The sequence below is a fragment of the Lasioglossum baleicum genome, chromosome 3 (assembly GCF_051020765.1).
Source record: "Lasioglossum baleicum chromosome 3, iyLasBale1, whole genome shotgun sequence".
In the NCBI taxonomy this organism is placed as follows: Eukaryota; Metazoa; Arthropoda; class Insecta; order Hymenoptera; family Halictidae; genus Lasioglossum; species Lasioglossum baleicum.
This window is the reverse complement of record NC_134931.1, coordinates 17878842-17899658: the sequence shown is the minus strand read 5'-3', so window position 1 is coordinate 17899658 and position 20817 is coordinate 17878842. Positions and strand designations below refer to the sequence as shown.

The 20817-nt window shown below is 36.5% G+C and overlaps 1 protein-coding gene across 2 annotated transcripts in view; it reads left to right on the top strand.

The window, feature by feature from the left end:
- Positions 1-20817, top strand: part of LOC143207613 (lachesin) — a 169286-nt gene that overhangs the window by 137248 nt on the left and 11221 nt on the right. For both annotated transcript variants that reach the window (XM_076421297.1, XM_076421296.1), the window contains one exon: positions 6614-6784. In XM_076421297.1, coding sequence (XP_076277412.1) covers positions 6614-6784 — 171 coding nt within the window. The remainder of the gene's footprint in view (positions 1-6613; positions 6785-20817) is intronic.

Sequence of the window (20817 nt, the reverse complement as noted above, 5' to 3'; positions counted from 1 at the left end):
CGAAATGTGCATCCTCCATCGAGAAATGAACTCCGAGGAACAACTCGCAAATATTGCTTTCTTAATGAACCGAATTCGTAACTCAAACAATAATTATGCTGAGGAATTTGATAATGTAATAATGTAATCAGCCGGATACGTTTTTCCGCGCGTCCGAGCGACCATGGATTCCACGGATTGTTCCACGGCATCGGGAAAATTCCAGCTTCTTTATTTTCCCGACCGAGAGAAATGTTTCCCTTACGACTGCCTACTGCCGGTCGCAGTGCATCGTGAGCCCGACGGACAAAATAAAAAAAAAAAGGAGACCTCTGAGTCATTGGGCACTCGCCAACAAATTCATCCATCTATTTGTCTATCTATGTTCGCAATTCTGGTTTGGCTGTCTCCCGGCGCAAATTGTATATATGTATTTCGTTTATTTCGCTGACGAATCGATTTTGCCGAGAAATTGGTATCGCAGTCGAATGCCCCTATTGATTTAGTCTTTTTAATTCTTTGTAATGAGGGGCGGGCGTGTTCTTACCGCAGACGTTACCACGATTCGCGAATTCCAGACCTTCATTTGTTGCAAAATCAAGTTCTTATACCATTAGTTATATTGTAAGATTTTTATAGACTTCTTGATTGTGTGTATAAATTCAAAGAATATTTTGGAACGAAAGTTGGATTTCTATCAAAATTTAGAGAAGATCATGACATGTCTAGTTATATGTACATGTGTGTGTATAAAGTGTATATCCATAACCAAGTATGTACATATGTAGTATGTAACAACAGTTTTCTCAAACATATGTCAATGAAAATAAAATCGTAGTACATACAGATACTTTTATGTATTTTATACTCTTTATTGTACACAATCTTAGACTTTTATATCCTTCCTTGCTCGCAACAAACACACAGAGATTTCCGATAAAACCTAATACTTGATTTCAAGCTTTATTTCTTCATGTCCGGCAAGGAGTATATTAACCCAGTTAGAGTGGGAGAAATTCATGGATATCGTAAATATTTGAAAATTGCTGTACGTTTGAATTTATAGTTTATTAATCGTGCATCATGCTGTATGAAACTAGCAAAATGTTATATAAACAATATGTTACCAATAAGTAACAATTTCATTTTATAAATTTCCAAAATTCAAACCTCAGAATTTTCTATCGAACAGACAAACAGACGGACAAGAAAGCGAGTTAGTAAAAACGTGGTAAAATGGTTTCGAAACAAAGTCATCGACACAGAAACAATTGTTTTGCAACATACCAGCAACGTATCATACAATCATTTAGTCACATTTACTTCAAAGTTCGATCATCCGAGCTTCATGAATTTTACAGTGTTCCATGTACAGTAATAACGACGGCCAGATTAATTTATTTCTGGCGAAGCAGTTAATTTAAAGCTGCATTCCTTTATGCCAACAGTTACGATACTCATTTTCTGTTGAACATTAACGTCTAAACAGAATTTATTATAGTTGAACGCTGTTAATGGCGGCTGTTAGATTAAATACCGGCGAGTGTTTATGAAACTAATTGCACATGCCATAACGACTTTTCGAAATTAAAGTCAACGTGTTGAAAAATCTACACTCGACCGATATTTTGTAATAATTATGCAATAATTGATTTAATATAATGTCTTGGCGAAACTGTTAACTACCACACAGACATCCTTCAACAAGCTTCATTAAAAGATAATTGAAGAGAACAGAGGAACACTGTATTTATTTTATAAAGACTTTTATATTTACGTAATCCATTTTTTTTCATATAATCAAATTTAAAAAAATTTGTTTCAACATTCAATGAGTATACTGAAATTAAAATGAAACATATTATATTACATTTTATGTACGTAAAAATGTAATAAAATCTTGAATTTGGAAAAAAGGGGAAAGAACTTTTATTTGCACACCTAATATTTAGGTGGCTACATTTAGGTGGACCACCCGGTATAATCAACGCTTTTTATCGGACATAATGTGCACTATAACGAGTAGCGAAGTGTACATCTTTCCCTTCTTCACCAGCAGTCCCCTTTTCTTTTCTAACTGCGACTTAATATCGAGGGGCGTGCTTGGTAAGGGTAATTATTATGTTCCCGACGACCTGAACATTAGCAATTTCTTGCCCAGTCCCTATCTTCCTGACCCTAAATTGCTTCTAATTATACTGACTAAACATTAAAGACCTTCTCATTACAATGCCTCTCGCGAAGGACGTGCTTACCTTCGTGAAATACCTTCGTGAAAATCGTTTACCAATTACTGGCCATTGTATAATTCTTTCGTTCATAATTTGATAACGATTCATGGTGTGAACGAGTTGTGGTTGCTCTACAAATAAATTTCTCAATATTTAACACAACTATTGAATTTTTTAGCATGTTACGAGGTATTCTGTAATTAATGTTGTCATTGATAGTAAAACAAATTGAAATTGTAGAATCAAATCTTTCTGTTGGCAATTTTATGGAAAGTATGATATTTAAGTACAAAAAATATATTTTTTCTGCAGTAGAAACATGTTTATTTGTTTATTTGAAATTCTTATATGGTTTACACGAACTTACATGGTGTTTATACGAGTTTCGCGTGCAGTGGGTTCACTAAAAATTTGAACACTACGTAAATACCCGATTTTGAAAAAATTATCGTACGGCAATAAATATTAACTCATTTTGAAGCTAGAGAAAGGCTCTATGTTTTTTCTTCGTAATCGATCATTGACTTTGTTCCAAGATCTTTATTATTATAAATTATACAAACATTTATATAAGAATTTAATCGAGAATTAAAATGGCGCTTACTTTCATCAATAAATCTACACTCAGAAAAATAAGTCTCCGTACACCCTTTAACATACATTTTAAATTTTTATTAATGGCCCAAATAAAAACGTTTTAAAAAGTGCCTTTTTTTATTTTTGCATGCAACCTCGTAAATTGTAATTTTTAGAAAATATTTTTTGCACATCATTGAGTAAACCAATGCTTGTAAAAGCTTACAAAACATCAGGTTATATTTGGCATAATTATTAGAAAGTTATTCTGTTTTGAAGGTTGTGCGGAGACTTATTCTACTGGGTGTATCTCGATAAAAGATATGTTTCTTCAACGTTACTGTACAAAATCGCGTGCGACAACCTAATAGAACGTTGAACAAATACAAACTAATAAGGTGTTGCCTACGCAGTAAAATGAAAGCGTGTGTTGTTCCGGGATTAATATCGCCGGCGTAAATAGCGGCAGCAATTGCGGTACCTTACATTCCTCGAATTCTCTTCCCATAGACGGTCCTCTACACGGTCACTTGTGTCCCGCGCGTTGAAAGTGCTCCATTTTGTAAATCCTCGAGCTCTCGCACATCCCTCTCAAACCGACGCGGCGCACAGTTGTACGCACTCTGTTCCCCACACTAAACGGATAGAAATCTGAACGGCAGAACACTTTACCGGCAAAACAACCCTCGTCGCTCGTGCAAAAAAGGCAGTTCCGCTGTCATAGTGCTCTGCGTGTGTGTATATCGAATCTACAAAGCAAATTGAAGAACGTACACCGAATGCACCGCGATGCTACACCGTGGTAGAGATCAAACTATGTACTTTGTTTGTTCGGGCATGTTTGATGGCTAGATCAAAATTAACGATCAATAAACGCTCTGATAAATTCGATAAAAGCTAGATTTTAATGGCAAGTAATGATTAGACTGCGGATTTTGTGCATTTGTAAGAGAAATGAGCTGATCCAATTTAAAATTATATTTAAAGAAGTTAAACATGTTTGATTTCCTCAGGTGAAGTTTAACCACTAAATTATCGGCTGCCTTAGAAAAATGAGATTGAACTTACTTGGACGTTCTTCTTTATTCAAGCACATATTGTTAACAAAATTGTGGGAAATCTAGATAAGTTTAATTTTGTACTTTTTATAAAACAATATATACATATTTTTTAGTCAGGACAGTCAGTTTTAATTAAATAGAGGAAACATTCTTGCTAACCTGACAATGTCTGCGTCCTAATAGAAACTTGGTGGAATTCATCGCAGCCGTGGTAGTCGAGATCACGGGTACAACTTGGGTCGGAAAAAATCAAGTGGGATCGGTTCGGAATCTCGCATGTACGTCTTCCTGAGATCTCCAAAGTTTCGTGGTACATACATACCAATGCTCGAGATCTCGAGAATTCGAAACGTGATGAGCCGTGTTCATTGCAGCGTACACTCTTAGCTGCGTCAAAATGCGTCATACCAAATAACTCGTACATACTACTGTTTTAATTACTATTAAAAGTTATACGAAAAACGAAACAGTTATTATAACTCCACAATACATTCGTTTCTTTTCGTATTTTATCGAGACTCCGATCTATTTTTTATTCACTTATTTAATCGGTTTAGTTGCATGTTTTAATTTTCAAATTCGTATGATTATGAACTTTATCTAGCGCATATAGTTTATTGTGTTTTAAGATATTTAGAATTTATTCTTATTTATTATATTATATATCATATTATATTTATTCATCTTTATTATATTATATGTTATAGTATATTTATTCTTATTTATTATATTATATATCATATTATATTTATTCATCTTCATTATATTATATGTATTCTTATTTATTATATTATATATCATATTATATTTATTCATCTTCATTATATTATATGTATTCTTATTTATTATATTATATATCATATTATATTTGTTCATCTTTATTATATGTTGTATTATATTTATTCTTATTTATTACATTATATTTGTTTTCATTTATTATATTTACTAAAATTGAATTATATCGGAATTTATATTCCACGCACTTCTTGTCCCAATTCAATTTTCCTAGTCGATCCATTCAGTTAAAATACTTGAGTTCTTGTTCTCAAAATCCCATGATTAAAAATGTCATTTAAACTCGCACAAAAACAGTTTCGTGTGCAAACTAAACCGACGGAAAACTAAACAAGCGACCACTTTCCACAGATTTTCGTTTTACAATTAACCCACTTCCATAATTACTAGCATACATAATTTCCCTAGTTACACGAGTGGCAGGAGTTACAGGAATCACACTTGCGAGGCTCTCGGATTCGAGAAAATGCAGGATTTTCCGTGTCGTAAAAGAGACCCGGGAGTTTGAATGTCATCATTTTATTTGCACGAAAATCTAGCGAATTAACGGATTTTCGTGCCTGATTGAACATGCACACCTAGTTCTTCAGAAGTATTAAATGTTTACGTCTCATATATTCGAAATATATTCGAGCGAAACGACGACGGCGTAACCCGGCTCCTAATTTTCTCGGAAATACGTCGCATCTCAATTTCATCAAAATCCCTGACATCGCACGCGGAAAGAGACCCTTCTGGCGAGCTTTGGCTGGAATATCTGACGGCAAGCCGTGCTGTTCCATTTTCGGTTCAAGTTCAACCCGCAGACCGCAGATACCGGTCACCGTTGATCCGTCACCGTCGTCTTTTGTTTCGACCGAGCTGCGAAAGAGAATCGGAACTACCCTCTTTTTATTGTCACGCGTGCGAACACCGTGGCAGAGTTGGGCAAACGCTAGTCACAATTATGATTATTGACTAATAACTTCATAAGCTCTACAAAAATAACTAATAATTAATGATTAACGGATAATGACTATATTTTTATTAAGGATGAATATTTAATATTGACTATAATGGCATAACTAATGACTAAATACGCAATCAGAATTTCACTCATGACTAATGACTAAAAATAAAACATAATAATAACAAAAAAATAGCCTATTAGTTTATAAACGTATAAAATACAGATTATGACACGTTTGGTCACTGCTATAATTTCGATATAGTTTAAGTATACATATTAAGGTCATTTCAAGGTCATGCTATTATACATATCTGAACGTATTTTTCGATCGGTTACACGATGCGATTACAAAAAAAAAATGTAGTTATGTATGAAAAAACATCGATGACCTTGATAAGTCCGAAAAAAATGACCTTCGGAATAAAATATTGTTTGCAATATAATGGTTTCTTCAAACCATTCAAATAGTACACAAAATATTTTTTGTAGCCCCACAATTGGAGGAGATATTCAGATGGGCCACCCTGTATAGCATTCCGTTTCCCTTAAACTAGTGTTTACACAAAAAAAAATTGCATAGGCCATTGCTTGCAAAAGATAGTATTACTTTTTGGTCCTCCCATCGTTTTCTCAATTATTTGCAAGAAATACGTTGGCTGGTACATCGTGTATTGTGTGCCAGTACGGTAATAAAAAATGTCTAATAAGAAGCTCGGCAATACCTTGAAAATAATGGTCCCTGTCCATCCGTCACCCCGGGTCTCCCCCCTTAAGGGTTGAAATTGCATCCTTATGGAGAAGCTAGTTTCGCAGTAGAGATTTGAGATTCCGGTGTCCTTCAGCGACACGTTAGCCCAATAAGAGGTGTCTGCGAGCTCCGCAGAGTCAAGAGACCTAAAATAAGAGCAAGCTCGCCGGTTGCCAAAAGCCGGGCGAATTTGTTAGCGCGGCGTTGCACGCCGCCGTCTCGCCACGGTCGGGATTCATCTCATTGTCATCCGTTTTTCATTTCTATCCGACAGTGCCACCGGATATCGTTTATGGGGGCGATACCAGCGCCGACTTGGCAGTTTCGGAGGGCGAGAACGCGACTCTAAGCTGCAGCGCGACGGGACGACCGGCCCCGAGAGTATCCTGGAGAAGGGAAGACGGCGAACCCATTCTTATAAGGGCCTCCTCAGCCCTTAAGCCAGGTATATAATGACACTATAAAACTCGCGGATATCTCCGCGGACAGACCTCTTTCACTTGCTACCCCTCGTGAAAAAGGCAGAGAGACGTTGCTGGTTTAATTTCGTTTGCTAACCATTACTCTCTTTGTCCGTGGTCCCGTTACACCTTCCCGCCTACTACCTCAACAACCCCTTTAACGGTAAACGGCTTGGATGGAAAAAATTTGTGGTTACAAACCGATACGTCCGCCATCGCTGTATCTTCTCAGACATTTCCAAGCTTTCTGGGCCAGCGATTAATCCTTTCACTACAATGGACGAGATATCTCGTCACCATGATTTCGTCGTACAATACTATGGACATTTCATGGATGTTTTCATTGTAAGTTTGACACAAGTTATAGATTTTTAAGACACGTCATCGTTGGTGACAAGTACTTAAAGATGATAAATATTAAACACTCCATATTTGACACAATCAATGATTGTATTGCTCATTTCGTATGGAATGCTTGAAAGCATGGTAAAATGCATAACGTGACGGAACAATTTTTACAGAAATATCTGCTTTCCTTCCGTCGGCCATTTTTTTTGCGAACTACACATTCTATTGATGGATGAGATTTTTTCTGTAAATTGTATTTCTGCATATTAGATGTTCTATATCGATTACAATTGTCCCTCTGCATTCCATACAAAATATGGGGAGTATTTTATATTTATCATCTTTGAGCACCTTCACCATCAACAAAGATAAGTAAAATAAAAATCGATTACAGGTGTCACATTTTCAAATGAAACAAGTCATATCAATAGTTAAGATACGTGAGATAGCTCGTCCATAGCATCGTTTCTTCGACATGTGAAAGGGTTAAGGGAATTGCTTTTCTCTTGGTCAACGAATGTCGACTTTCTATTATTTTTTATTCAAACAACTATTATATTAATTAGTCTCAAACTTTGCACATGTTTGCACGATTGTACTTATCGAGAAACACAAAATTCTCAAAGGAACCGAGGGTCGAATGAACTGTTTTCATGGTTTAAATCCAGGCAATTTTTCGAGAACCGTGTGTTTAGCGTGCAAATATTTGTCCAAGGCAACGTAAAGTCATCCGTTCGAAATAAATTTCTTCTGTCCTAAAATATAAAAGGATCCACGAGCTTTTTCCGCCGGCCATTCTTCCCACAGTGTCCTGTTGTGCTTCTTCTCCCTCGGTTTCCATCGGAGGCGGGGTTGCGCCGAGCTTTATTACAATACTTATAACCGGTGATCGTTGCCTCGACTCTTTATGTCGGCGACGACACCGATAACGGAATGCGGAATGTGCAACATCTGCGGTTCTCTTTTTTTTCTCCTCCGTCCTACCTCCGTACCGCCCCCGCATTTTTTTTTCCTCCACCGCCGCGTCGGTTACACACCCTCAATCGCGAGCTCGCAATACTTTATGCTTTTAATATCGAAACCGTACACCGGTCACGCCGACGCGCGACGCCCGACCCGATATTTTCACCTGGTACGGCTCGCGTGCTCCGGCCAGCTTTTATTTTACAAATTTCACAGTTCGACTTGCATGTTTTGTGGACTTGTCGTCGGGACATTTTCAATATCGCGACGCCGCGCCCTCTCGATCGTGTCCGTTTTTATATTTCCTGGCTTTTGTCCGAATGTGTTCAACGGCGGCGCTGCCGTTTATTCGAATATATATTTAACGTCAGCGTAATACGTATTGCATATGCATCGCCGGAACGCTCGCTCGCTCGCGCGACCTGTTAACTTGGAATTTTTACGCTTTTGATTGCTAACGGTTTTTGATTAAACCCAGTAACCGGGTTTATTGCATGCAGTAATATTTTTACGCCGCGCGATGTAAAAGATGCACGTGGCTGTCGACGTGATAGCATGTACAGTAATTTTAATGGTAGACGTAACCGTTCGTTTAAAATTATGGCGCTTACAGTTGACGGAATATTTTCATCATTTTTTGAGCTTCTCTATATACAGCATGGCACATGAATTGGTGTTGCCTTTATGTTTGAGGTTATTTGTAACAGTGTAACTCCTTGTACTCTATAAAAAAGAACCCCGCAGTAATCATATGGAAAATCTATCCCGGTAAAATCAGTTGGATTTTTCATCAAAAGATGTAATGGGTACAAAGGTCAATAATGGACAGTTATCGAGTTATAATCAGTCAAACATGACAAATTAGAGCTGCGGAATACTCAATTCTCGGGAAGTATTTATGTGTTGGAAAAATCTTTGAAACGAAAATAGTAGGGTTCCACAAAATCTGTTAGATGATGTCATTATTTTTGAATTTTGTGCACTAGTGCACCGGTTCCCCTACTATCAGTGTACTGGTTCCCCCATTATCAGTGTACGGGTTCCCCCATTATCACTGTACTGGTTCCCCCATTATCACTGTACCGGCAGTTCCCCCATTACCAGTATTCTGGATTCCAGTGTTCTACTAATGCACCGGTTCCCCCACTATCTGTGTACCGCTTCCCCCACTATCAGTGTACCGCTTCCCCCAATACCAGTGTTTCAGATGCCCCAATGAATACCAGTGTTCCGATTCCCCCACTACTAGTGCACCGGTTCCCCCTCTATCAGTGTATCGGTTCCCCCACTACCGATGCCCCGTTTCTTCACTATCAACTGTTTTATATTGCTCCTACCCTGCTTCGCTACGCGTGAGTATAACTTTTCTTCTTCTTCTTTCAAGAAATGATGAACTTCAAAGAGAAATTCTAATAACTGCAACTGTACAATTATACATATGTATGTATAATAATACGATAGTTCAATGAGAAACTTCTGGGAAACCTTTAATCATTTTTTGGGAGTTTCTTCGGGTGGTCCATTAATCGGTCGCCATGATGTTTGTGCTATTTTTAAAGCCTTGCCTTAAAACTCTGAAAAAATTGCCAAACATTCATGCAAAAATGGCAAACCGCCAGAGTATCCCCTTGATGAATATTCGTGATCTTCTTTCTATTATACGCTAATTGAGAATCCTATTTTGATTGCCTTTCAGTAAGTGTTAATACCGATACGAGTTGCTTATTGTCCCGACCGCTTTGCGAGACTGATACTCGAAAAAACAAAATGGCATTCGATATTCGGCCACTTGTATTACGTATAATTCCGCGGTCGTGTAAACACATACATCGAGTTTGTACATTCATGGGGCACGGCTGTTAATTACCGCCTGATAGTACGTATGTAGTTTGAAGTTTAACTACCAGGCTGTTCGGTGGCGTAAGTACCAAAGAATATTCGCTATTCACCGCCATATGACCCCACATTAATTCGGTATTAATAGGGTAATTAGGCGGCCCTAATATCCTAGTTGAAGTTCTCTTCGCGCAACGAGGAGGATTTACTACAGTAATAAGACTATACACGGTGCCACACGTAACTTAAGATTCGAGGAGCGAACGAGCGATCGCAAAGAACTATGAATAAACGTCGAAGTCCTCGAACAATATTTCTTTTTATTTAAATAATTTTAATCGAAGTCGAGATTGTTTTTGCCTCACGTTGCATGCAATTACAAAAATACAGAATATCGGAAATTCCATTTCTGTCTTATTGTTGATCCAACAATGTTTTTAATGATTTTGTTGCATGCGACAATTACTTCCATACAGAAGACCAATTTATTCAATTTATTTTATTTGTATTCGATGTATTCCACGCAGAGATTGATGTTTTTTGACGAAATTAATTTGTAACGTTACATTTATTTGTCCCGATTGTTTTTATTGCCGATGGAACTCTTTGAATCTGTTTTATCATAAATAAAGGGCACGGTAAACATTTGCAGTATGTTTCGCATTCTACGTTTATTCTATGGGATATGAAAATTTCTTGAATTCGTTGGTATATTTCAATAAGAAAGTTCTCCATTTATTTTATTATATAAATTGTTTTTATATTATACATATAATATATTATATCATATAATTGTTTTTATTATATAATTGTATTTGAAAAGAATTGGTATTGGGAAATTCGATTTGTGTAGTATATTTGAATAAATTCTAAACAGTTGTGGTTACTTGATACTCAATAATGCATGTATTTCTATTATTTTTTATGTCTGTGTCATTTATAATTACAAAATCTATCACAAGAAATATAACTGATAAATGTCACATGCATCAAATATTAATAAAAAGAATTATTTTTCTAATTGTAACTAATTTTCAATCATTTATGATTGAGAAATGTACCAACAGAATTAACTGGTAAAATAACCATAAATTTTTGGTCCGAGAAACATTTTATATAAATATTTAAATAATTTCGTGTGCTTGAATAGTTAATGCAAATTGTCAACGCTTTGGTTATTTGTCAAAATGGCCGACAACAGAGTGAGTATTTCGGAAATGAAATATTCAGAACGATAAACATGATGCAGAATATTTATTCCTTCAAATCACATAATTTACTACTGTTAGACATTTTTCTGTTTTCGAAACGAGCCGAAGGTACGTGTAACAGTATTTCACAGTTTTCGTAAAAATATTCACAGTCAAGAGGATTTATTGGCGAGAGAAAAAATGATTGCGCGCAAACACGTAGCGTAATATAATCAGCATATAAATTTCAGAAATATTCTGGCTGTTTGGTACGTAAATCGATGTTTCCTTATGCGACTACATAACGTATCCTATAGAACGGCGTGTGTATGTATATTCAAAGTACAGCATGTCAATTCGGAACGTGTCTGAAATCCATTGGGGAAACGTGTAGAAGCCTGCATTCAAATGAACGGTCAACACTTTGAAGATTTGCAATGGTAAATATTTCATGCGATTCGTGACAATTGTGGAACGGACGATTTTCTTGATTCGCCGAACGGAATAAGAAACTCGGCAACTATGTATTATTTTTGCCGGCATGCGAATTACTCTTTTATCGCGTACGTGTTTCTTTCTAATTTTTCTTCTTCGATTTTATTATTTAGACTCAAAGTGCAGAGTACTGTAAATTGTTCATTTGGAGACCGTTGGTGATAGTGACAACATTTTTCTTTGCCATTTTTCGACTTCCACAGATTCGTTTGTATACATATTTATCATCCAGATATTATTGCTGCAATATTTTGCGTTCAAACCTCTTTTTCCTATATTTTCGAAACAAGTTGGAAGTGCCCCTCGATATTTCATATTTCATTTGGAAAATTTTGAAAAATTGACAAAAGATATATTTAATATATATTTTTTATATTTTTGAAGTGTCCTTTGATTCCAAAAGTGATTAAAGATGAACTCCGTTTCCGACAAATTGCATAGAAAATATTTTCCAAATATTTGTCAACAGTAAAAAATTGAAGTTACGCAAAAATGTATTTCTTCGCGGAATAATTTTAATATAAGTTACAAATACTACGTAACAATATTCTTAATTCTTCTGATTTGTATTTCACTGTATGTAGTATTTCATTTGTACGTTACATTTCAATAACGAGACCTTGAAAATTGTTTCAACACCACTTTAACATACACCCATTGTAAATATGTATACAGGGTGTGACGGAGCTGTGTATCGTAGAAGATTGATCGCAGTTCGAACATCTGATGTAACTTGATTTACATTGTAAGAAATAATTTTTCATTAACATTACGTTTGCACAAAATTTCCGAGTTTGAGGTCATTTCAAGGTCATAGTGTAACACACTGTTACATTCGTCTCGACGTCAGAAACAATCCCATGATGTCCAAAGCATGTGGTGCCATTTAAAAAAGTCAAGGTGACCTTTAATTTTTACGTAAAAAGCATTTTTTCAGATTTAAAAATATGCGAACATGTAGCTCATCAAGTACTGAGACTCTTTTGTCTAAAACATTTTTAAATTATACTACCGGAAATGCCTAAAAAATGGTGACATAACTTAACGGACACACCCTGTACACATATTTTCTGAGAGATAGTGCAATGACGTTGAAGTGATCTGTGATTCTAAAAATGATTAAATATGAATACCTTACGGCTGCGCCTTTCGGTGAACCACCCTGTATGTTACATATCTGGACAAAATCAAGGGAAGAGAAACAATTAAAAAGGAGAATAGAATTCCAGTGTCAGAGCAGGTCAAAGTTTCCGGTAAAATAAAATCAGCCCTCGTGACGTCTTGTTCCAGAGTTCCAGCGTATGTTGCGTCACGTGCTTCTTAAACGTCCGCTACAAAACCGGCGTTTCGTTCTTTTTCTTGCCTACCAGCAATTTAAATAATTGGATAGTATTCTGTGCACACGAAACAGAAGGATGGAGGCTGCGAGATTCATGAGCTTGTAGCGTAATTAGTGTTGTAAAATACACTTAGCTCATTAGGGCATCTGGGAAAAAAACGAAATTATTTTCCAGACGCCGTGTAACGAATGAAAGGGACGTTAGGATGAAATTACGTCAGTCAGCGCAGCACCACTCGGATAAAGCTTTTTTTTTTGACATGACATGTGAAACTTTTGGTTTACACCTTTTACGCAGTCGGGTCACGTATCTTTCTATATTTGCGAGATTTTTCATTGCGTCTATTAACCTTATTTCGTTAATTAACTGGAGGAAAGAACTTTTCTCTACATTTCACTGGAAAAGTTTCTACGGACATGATGCGCCTGTAATTTTAGACGTTTCTTTTTTTTTTATACAGTACAGCCGGTATAACGTTAACATTTATTTCGAGATTTTCAGTAAACAACGCTGCTCGACTTAATTGTTTAATTGCTCGCTAGTTGCGACGGAATTTATTCGAAACTATTAACCTCTGTTACTGGTAGACAATTATTATGATTAAAGTTATTCGACACAACATTTTCCGGTAATAAAAGAATTGCTTTTTTTTATAATCAATTTTATTCTTTTTAAGACATCAACTTTGACTAGTTATTCGAATATTTATCGATCCAACTTTTCGCTCGACAGTTTAAATTTTCTGATGATAAAACAATTGCTTTTCTAATACCAAACTCCATTTGTTTGAGAGTCATAGGACTCTGACAGGTTGGTTAAAAATTTGTGGATGCAAAAGCTTGTTTGCTAGGCTAGATCAATTTTTAAAAATGAAACAAAACAAGTCTCTAGTTAACAATGATATTTTATTTAACAAACATTCACTTTTATAAAGAATTAAATATTCTTAGATGCATTCTTCACCTTATCTTGATTATTCACAATTACATTAACTGAAAATTTGTTGCGAATGATTGTATACAGATTTTGAAAGTATACTGTATTATTACGTGGAAGAATTGTTTATCCGTATATATGTATTAGATGATTGCATCAGTTCGTGTCCGATTTGAAAATAAAATTCAATGGTTAAATTTTGAAGAATACAACTTTATTAATCGATTATACATATAGTCACCATTCTTTTCTAATTGTAGTAATTTTAATTTAACCAATCTTTAAAATTTAATCATTGAATTTTATTTTCAAATCGAGCACGAACTTATGCAATCACATCTAATACTTTCTTTTTAATTATTAATTATGTATGCTTGTTATACTGTACTAAAACGTATCTCCCGCGTTATTATTTAAGAACTTTACAAATTCACTTCGATTTCGATAATAAATCGGTCGATCGATAAATTAACTGCTAGTGTCGTAGCTATCAGAAGCTGCTGTAAGAATTATGATTCTTAAGCTTCCTGTTGGTACAGCAGAATGATTTAAAAGCCCAATAGGCTTTCGGTAGCTAAAATCGTTAAGTCCCTCTCCTCCGAATGAACGAAGAAATAAATGAGCCAGACAGCTAGCTAGTCGATGAAGAAGGAAACAAATGGAGTGAGTGTGTTGATTCGATCATCCGTAAGAGGCTAATCCCATTATGTCCCTGCATCGATGATGAGCTGGCTACGGCGGCAGGCTAACCGTAGGGAAAGTGTGAAGTCAAGAGCCGGGAAAATTTTCGGACGTGAGCACACAGATTGGGCGTAAGAACATGGCGGAGTGAGTATAACGAGGCAGGTCGTTGAAACAAGTTTCACCTTTTGAACTCGAAGACAGGAACAGCGGGCGCGCGTGTAAAGAAACAGAGGATGAGAATTCTCTCTTCATGGTATCTTGTACGGCGCGCACACACAACCGTCGAAGGACTTAAGGTCGTGTATACGGACACGTACAACGAACCGCGGCAGAGAACGCTTCTCCACAGTCCTATCCAGGAGAGAAGAGTACATAGAAGCCTCACGCATATACGTGCAATATCGTTCGCACATACAACGAGGAGGAGGAGGCAGGTGGTAGTTTCCGCTGCAGAGACCCGAGTTAGCAAAACTTTGACCGGCGTAGTTCCCACCGCTGTTCCTGTCCCCCTCCACCACCCACGCTTTCTGTTTCACCCCCCCCCCCTTTGCCACCACCTTTCCACCCCCCAGTTTCAACCCCCGACGACGGATGCGGCTGAAACGCTTCAAGGCTCCCTGTATTTGTCTTTTCGACCGTAGATATTTTTCCCCCAGCCACCGCCGCCGCGGTAGTTAACGATTGTCGTCGCGAAGAATGCTATTAAGATCCAGCTGAATGCACGAATAGGCATATTCATGCTTATGAATTAATGGAAGAGAGCCAAAGTGCAGACTCATTACGAAGATAAATCGCTCTTCTTCGACAATGGCGGTTCGATTAACCGCTATTGGCTACGCCACCTACCTCCGGAGAAATTGCTCGTACATCTCGAGGACCGGTGTGCTGGCGGTCGCGGTTCTTCAAACTGCTACGAAACAGTTTTATTCTAGATAATTGCTGGCACAAAACGAAAGGACACCCTGTTAATTTGTTCATTTTTATTCGGTAGGTATCACAAATGTGTGTACAAGTCGTTGCACTGTTCCTCGGTTCTTCAAACTGTAACAAAACGGTTTTATTTTGGGTAATTGCTGGCACAAAACGATTAGACACCCCGTTAATTTGTTCATATTTATTCAATTTTTAATTTCTTCAATTTTTATTATCGTTTGATTTATTGATAAATCTCCTGCAATCTTCAACATTTGCATTTAGATATTATGTTATTAAAAAGTAATATTTATGTCAGATTCATACAGAATTTGAATAATTTCGAATCTAATTCGGATAATTGAAATATATCTTTGAGAATCGAACAATAATGCACATCGTTTATTCTTATCACTATTTCTATCACTTTGTGTTATTAGGGTCGATCCGAGAAATATATCCACATCGCTGAGTTGAATTTTTTGGAGATCGACATCAAATAAAACCGATTGGAACCCCGTTATTTTCACGCTCCGATTGATTTTCAGAGAAAAATCGTTGTTTGAAAAATTCTTTTGTGCGTCCAAATATTGCTCTGTGCAATAAAATCATGTATGGAATTTTGCTCGTATCTGTATCCATTGAATCGTCTGAAATACCGTCGAAATAAAAATAAAGGCACTGCGATTTGACAGAGTAAATTTTCATTATTAGTGTATAAATTCGTACTGACTCGATCACAGATATTTAATTACTTTTTATTGCAAAGCCGGCTTTGACTGTGCGCGAATATACTCGCCTGTGATGCAAATTCGTAAAACGATTTTCAGAACTTTGGCCAGACGAGTGAATGGAGAAAAATCTGGCACTTGTTTTAACGAAATTTTCGACAGGCAGTTATAAAACATGGTCTCACAAAATGTAAAATCGCAAGTGATTGTTTCTAAAATGTCATTTGAGATTTATTTAATAGGCTTTAAATAAGAGAAAGAAAATATTTGCAAAAATTGGTTCGTCGTTAACACCATTAAAATGTGTATCATAAATTAAGAGAGAAATTGTGGGAAATCTGTAACAGTGAATGAAACTATTTTATCATGACTTAGAATTTTTAAATCATGCTATTTGTCTAATTTACCAAAAACTGTATCATTTTATATATTAACTGTATTATTTTATGTATTTTAATAACTGTATTATTTTATCTATTTTATATATTTTACTTGTTTTATATATTTTACACTTGTTTTATACAGGGTGTCCCAAAATTCGTGAAAATCCCGAAAGGGGGTGGTTCCTGAGACCATTTCAAGCGACATTTTCCTTTGCGAAAATGTTATCTGCGGCTTTGTTTAGGAGTTATTAACGAAAAACACGTACCAATCAGAGCGCGATCTAGACGCGAGTTGCCACAGTCGGCCCGGCGCGCCAACTGTCTATTGGCCGACTGTGGCAACTCGCGTCTAGATCGCGCTCTGATTGGTACGTGTTTTTCGTTAATAACTCCTAAACAAAGCCGCAGATAACATTTTCGCAAAGGAAAATGTCGCTTGAAATGGTCTCAGGAACCACCCCCTTTCGGGATTTTCACGAATTTTGGGACACCCTGTATATTTTACACACACACACTTATTTTATATATTTTACTTATTTGAATTATCTTATATATTTTGTGATATGTCCATTCATATTGTATGCACCACCAACATTGTCCAATTATGTAATTTCCATGCTCTTCCATATGTTACTCATTAAACCTTTTAGCATTACCAATAACCAGTAATTAACCGAAAGCTGTTATCTTTACCACCGAATTTGACATATTCAAAATTACTATTCGCCTTTGTCCGACTATCGGAATACACCATGCAAGCGAGAAATGATCAGTGCAAGGACAATGAAGTTCATTTAGAAGTAGACATACGTCACAATACACAATATGATATTCTAATATTCTATGGCCGCAGTCTTCATAGAGCAGATAATGATAATGCCAGATACTGAAAGTTCAATTAATAACGAACATCCATAATCGAAATGTGCTTAATCTGGGTCACAGATCAATGTGTGCGCTACTGTCTGTCAATATTAATTAATAAATTATCTGGACTATAGGAACACAAAGGAAAACGTACAATACGATATCAGATACGGACACTGCAAACAAAAGCTTTTATTCATTTTCTTAAATATATTAAATATTAATTTAGTTAATGATAAAAATAAAATTCAACGAATGTTAAAACCTTCGCTAATGTTTGATTTCTCAGATCAAGGTCATCCCCAAGTTCATTGTTCTCGAAGTCATTTAAATTGTCTTGACGCTACCGACAGTGACATTTAAAATGGTAAAGATGATCTAGCAGTTTTTTTGTAAATTTTTAACGTATACAGAGAAAGAATACAGCGTTATTAATCAATTATATAGTCACCATCCTTTTCTAATTGTAGATCAACACAGGCCACCTAAATATTTTCCTTTTATTTCTAATGACTCGAAAAGTATTTATGGCATAATTTAAATGGTATCGAAGGAGGAATATCATAGCAGAACAATTTCTTTTGTCCGGTTATTTTTTCATAGTTTTTTTCAAGGTCATCGTTATTTTTTTTATCGGGAAAACCTTTTTTTTATTCCATCTTATGGCGGCTGAAAAAATACATTTGAATATGCTTAAGTGATTATAAAAAAAAAAAATAAGTTTTCCCGATAAAAAAATAACTATGACCTTGAAAGAACTATGAAAAAATAACCGGACAACAAAAAGTGCGCGGATAAAAAAAAGTATCCAACGAAAATTGCTGATCTTTTTACGTACAATAAGATCCCATAATAAAAAACATAGGTTTCCATTTGGAAAAACAAAGTTGACCTTCAAATGACCTTGAAAAAGCCAGTCAAATAAAAAACTGATACATACTGCCCCCCTCTTTCCCCCTCGAAATCCATGGACACGTGTTTCACACTTTTTTAATATCTTTCGCACTTTTCGAGATATTTGGCTGGAAAGTTTTCAAATGAGCACCCTGTATAATCGAAATACAATGTAATTGAACTACAATGTAATTGAATTAGGACAACTCTGAGTGGCGTACACTGTGGTGACATTTGAGAAGAAAGCTCGAAGGGGTGAAAATCTGTTTCGACGATCGAGTTTTCGAAATTTCATTAAGCATTCGCGCTCGCGGTGAGCGAACGTTGGCAATCCTGATACTCGAATAGTGGACGCGAGTCGTGAAACACGACAAAGGTAGAAGAATAAAAATTCTATCTGCGGAGACAAAGGTCGCGAGGCTGCCGGGGGACGAAAAATTCCCCGAGCGCAAATTACAAAACGGTTTCGCGGGCACTGTCTACGCCGGTGGTTTTCTTTTAAACCGAGAAAACCGCGTTGCAGCCGGTCGCCATGCATCTCGCGTTGCTCTCACAACCGACACGATAGTGCTTTTCTTACGAGCTTTGTAAACTCGTTAGCGTTCGCTCACTTAAGGAACTCGTTAGCCGGCTAAGTAGTGAATTAAGCATATATCTTCTCATCTTTTCTTTCGCTTACAACGTTTTGTATCGAGTTTCCGGCCTCTCCCCTTCGGCCTCTCCTCTTGTTTACCCGTCTCTCTCTCTTGTTTTACATGCGACATGCCTCGCAGAAGCTAGTTCCTCCGTTCAATTGCATTAGCCTGCGGTTTCGACCTGGTTAAAAGTTCCCCACCCGGTTTCGTTTAGATCAAAGTTTCCACCGGGACGGAGAGCTGTAACTTCTTGTCCCAAGATATGTTCTTTCCATTTCGCGGCTTTCCGTCGGCAATCTTTCATCCTCCCCTCCGACTATCGTCGCCGCCTTCCTGCTCAAGAACCTACTCGACGAACGTTACCCTCGCTTAGCAATTCTATTCTCGTTTCTTGTCCTTCGTACACAAAATAAACGCACGGCCGCCATTCCGAAAATGATTTAGCGCCGCCACGCTGAATTTATAAATGGATTATACATTCACTTTCGACGCCATTTTGCTGTTTCCCGTAATATCCACTGCCGAACGAACTCACCGCACAGTAGGGTATTTGGCCCGAAAAGTCGGAGGAAGGTCGAATACAACCCCTTTAAGGTGTAAAATTTCAAACTTTGATCATTATTCCTTTGAGTGTTTGTTATGGTGGACCCGTGTACCAAATTTCAAGCTTGTAGATCAATGGGAAGTACCCAAAAGGTTTTGATAATCTGTCAGTCAGTTTTACGAATAAAAAGTTCATGAAATAATTGATTGTCTACCATTTGTACTATTTCATAATAACTATTACAAATTTCCTCCATCAATAACTGTTATCAGCGAAATTAATTTCTCTCATTGATGACTGTTATAAGTGATCGAAATTTTCTCTCAACGATAACATTTATGTACCAAGAAGAGAAAAAATTTTCGGTTACTTATAATCCTTATTTGTAACAAATACGATTTTAGTCGATGAAATACTTGTTGTTCTATGACTTTCTTTCTGTTTGGTTATAACAGTTATGCGTCCTGATTAGAAGAAATACAATTGCAAATTATTTCCTTTCCACATATTATTTGATAAACATTGCTGTTTCGTCGACACGAAATTCAACATTTTCAATGTCATGAAAACGGACTCGGATCTCATACACTAAGTTCTGAAGCTTGTTTATAGTAGTGGCCATTGCATGCTACATCATCTCAAATTGCATACAAGCACTATTAGCTGCGACGTCTATTAGTAAACAGCAGAAACTTATTCTAGTACTGTCCGTCCGCTAGATGATGGCTTGGTATATTGTTTACGTTCTCAAACTATCCTAACTCCGATATCAGCGCGCGCATTGTTGCTATTGGCCGATGACGATGATGAAGAACGACAGCGGTCATATCGAGACCGAGTGAAATGGAACGTTGACGTCACAGGGTTGACAGACCACGCACGATGTGCTGGAAACCTGTTTTTCATCGCGAAAATTATTTTGGCAATGGAGGTGACCTTATTTTTTAGAAAATTTTTTAAAAATCTTTTATATTACAATTTGTAGAGAATAGTGAATACTGTGAATCAATTTTGATTGAAAACATTTGTTGGAAATGTTTGAAAAATCGTGGCCACTCGTCTGGAAAGTGACTGTTGTGACCAAAATGAAAAATATCTTTGTATCGATTTATTTCCAACAAAAGTTCCATTAATGTAACTAGCATCAATTAAAGAAAAAGTATTGAAGACAATAACTGAAAATTGTAAAAATACAGTTTCAGTACCTCAAGCATTTGTTTTTTAGAATTCGTGTAACTTTAAATGTTGCAGGTAGTTGT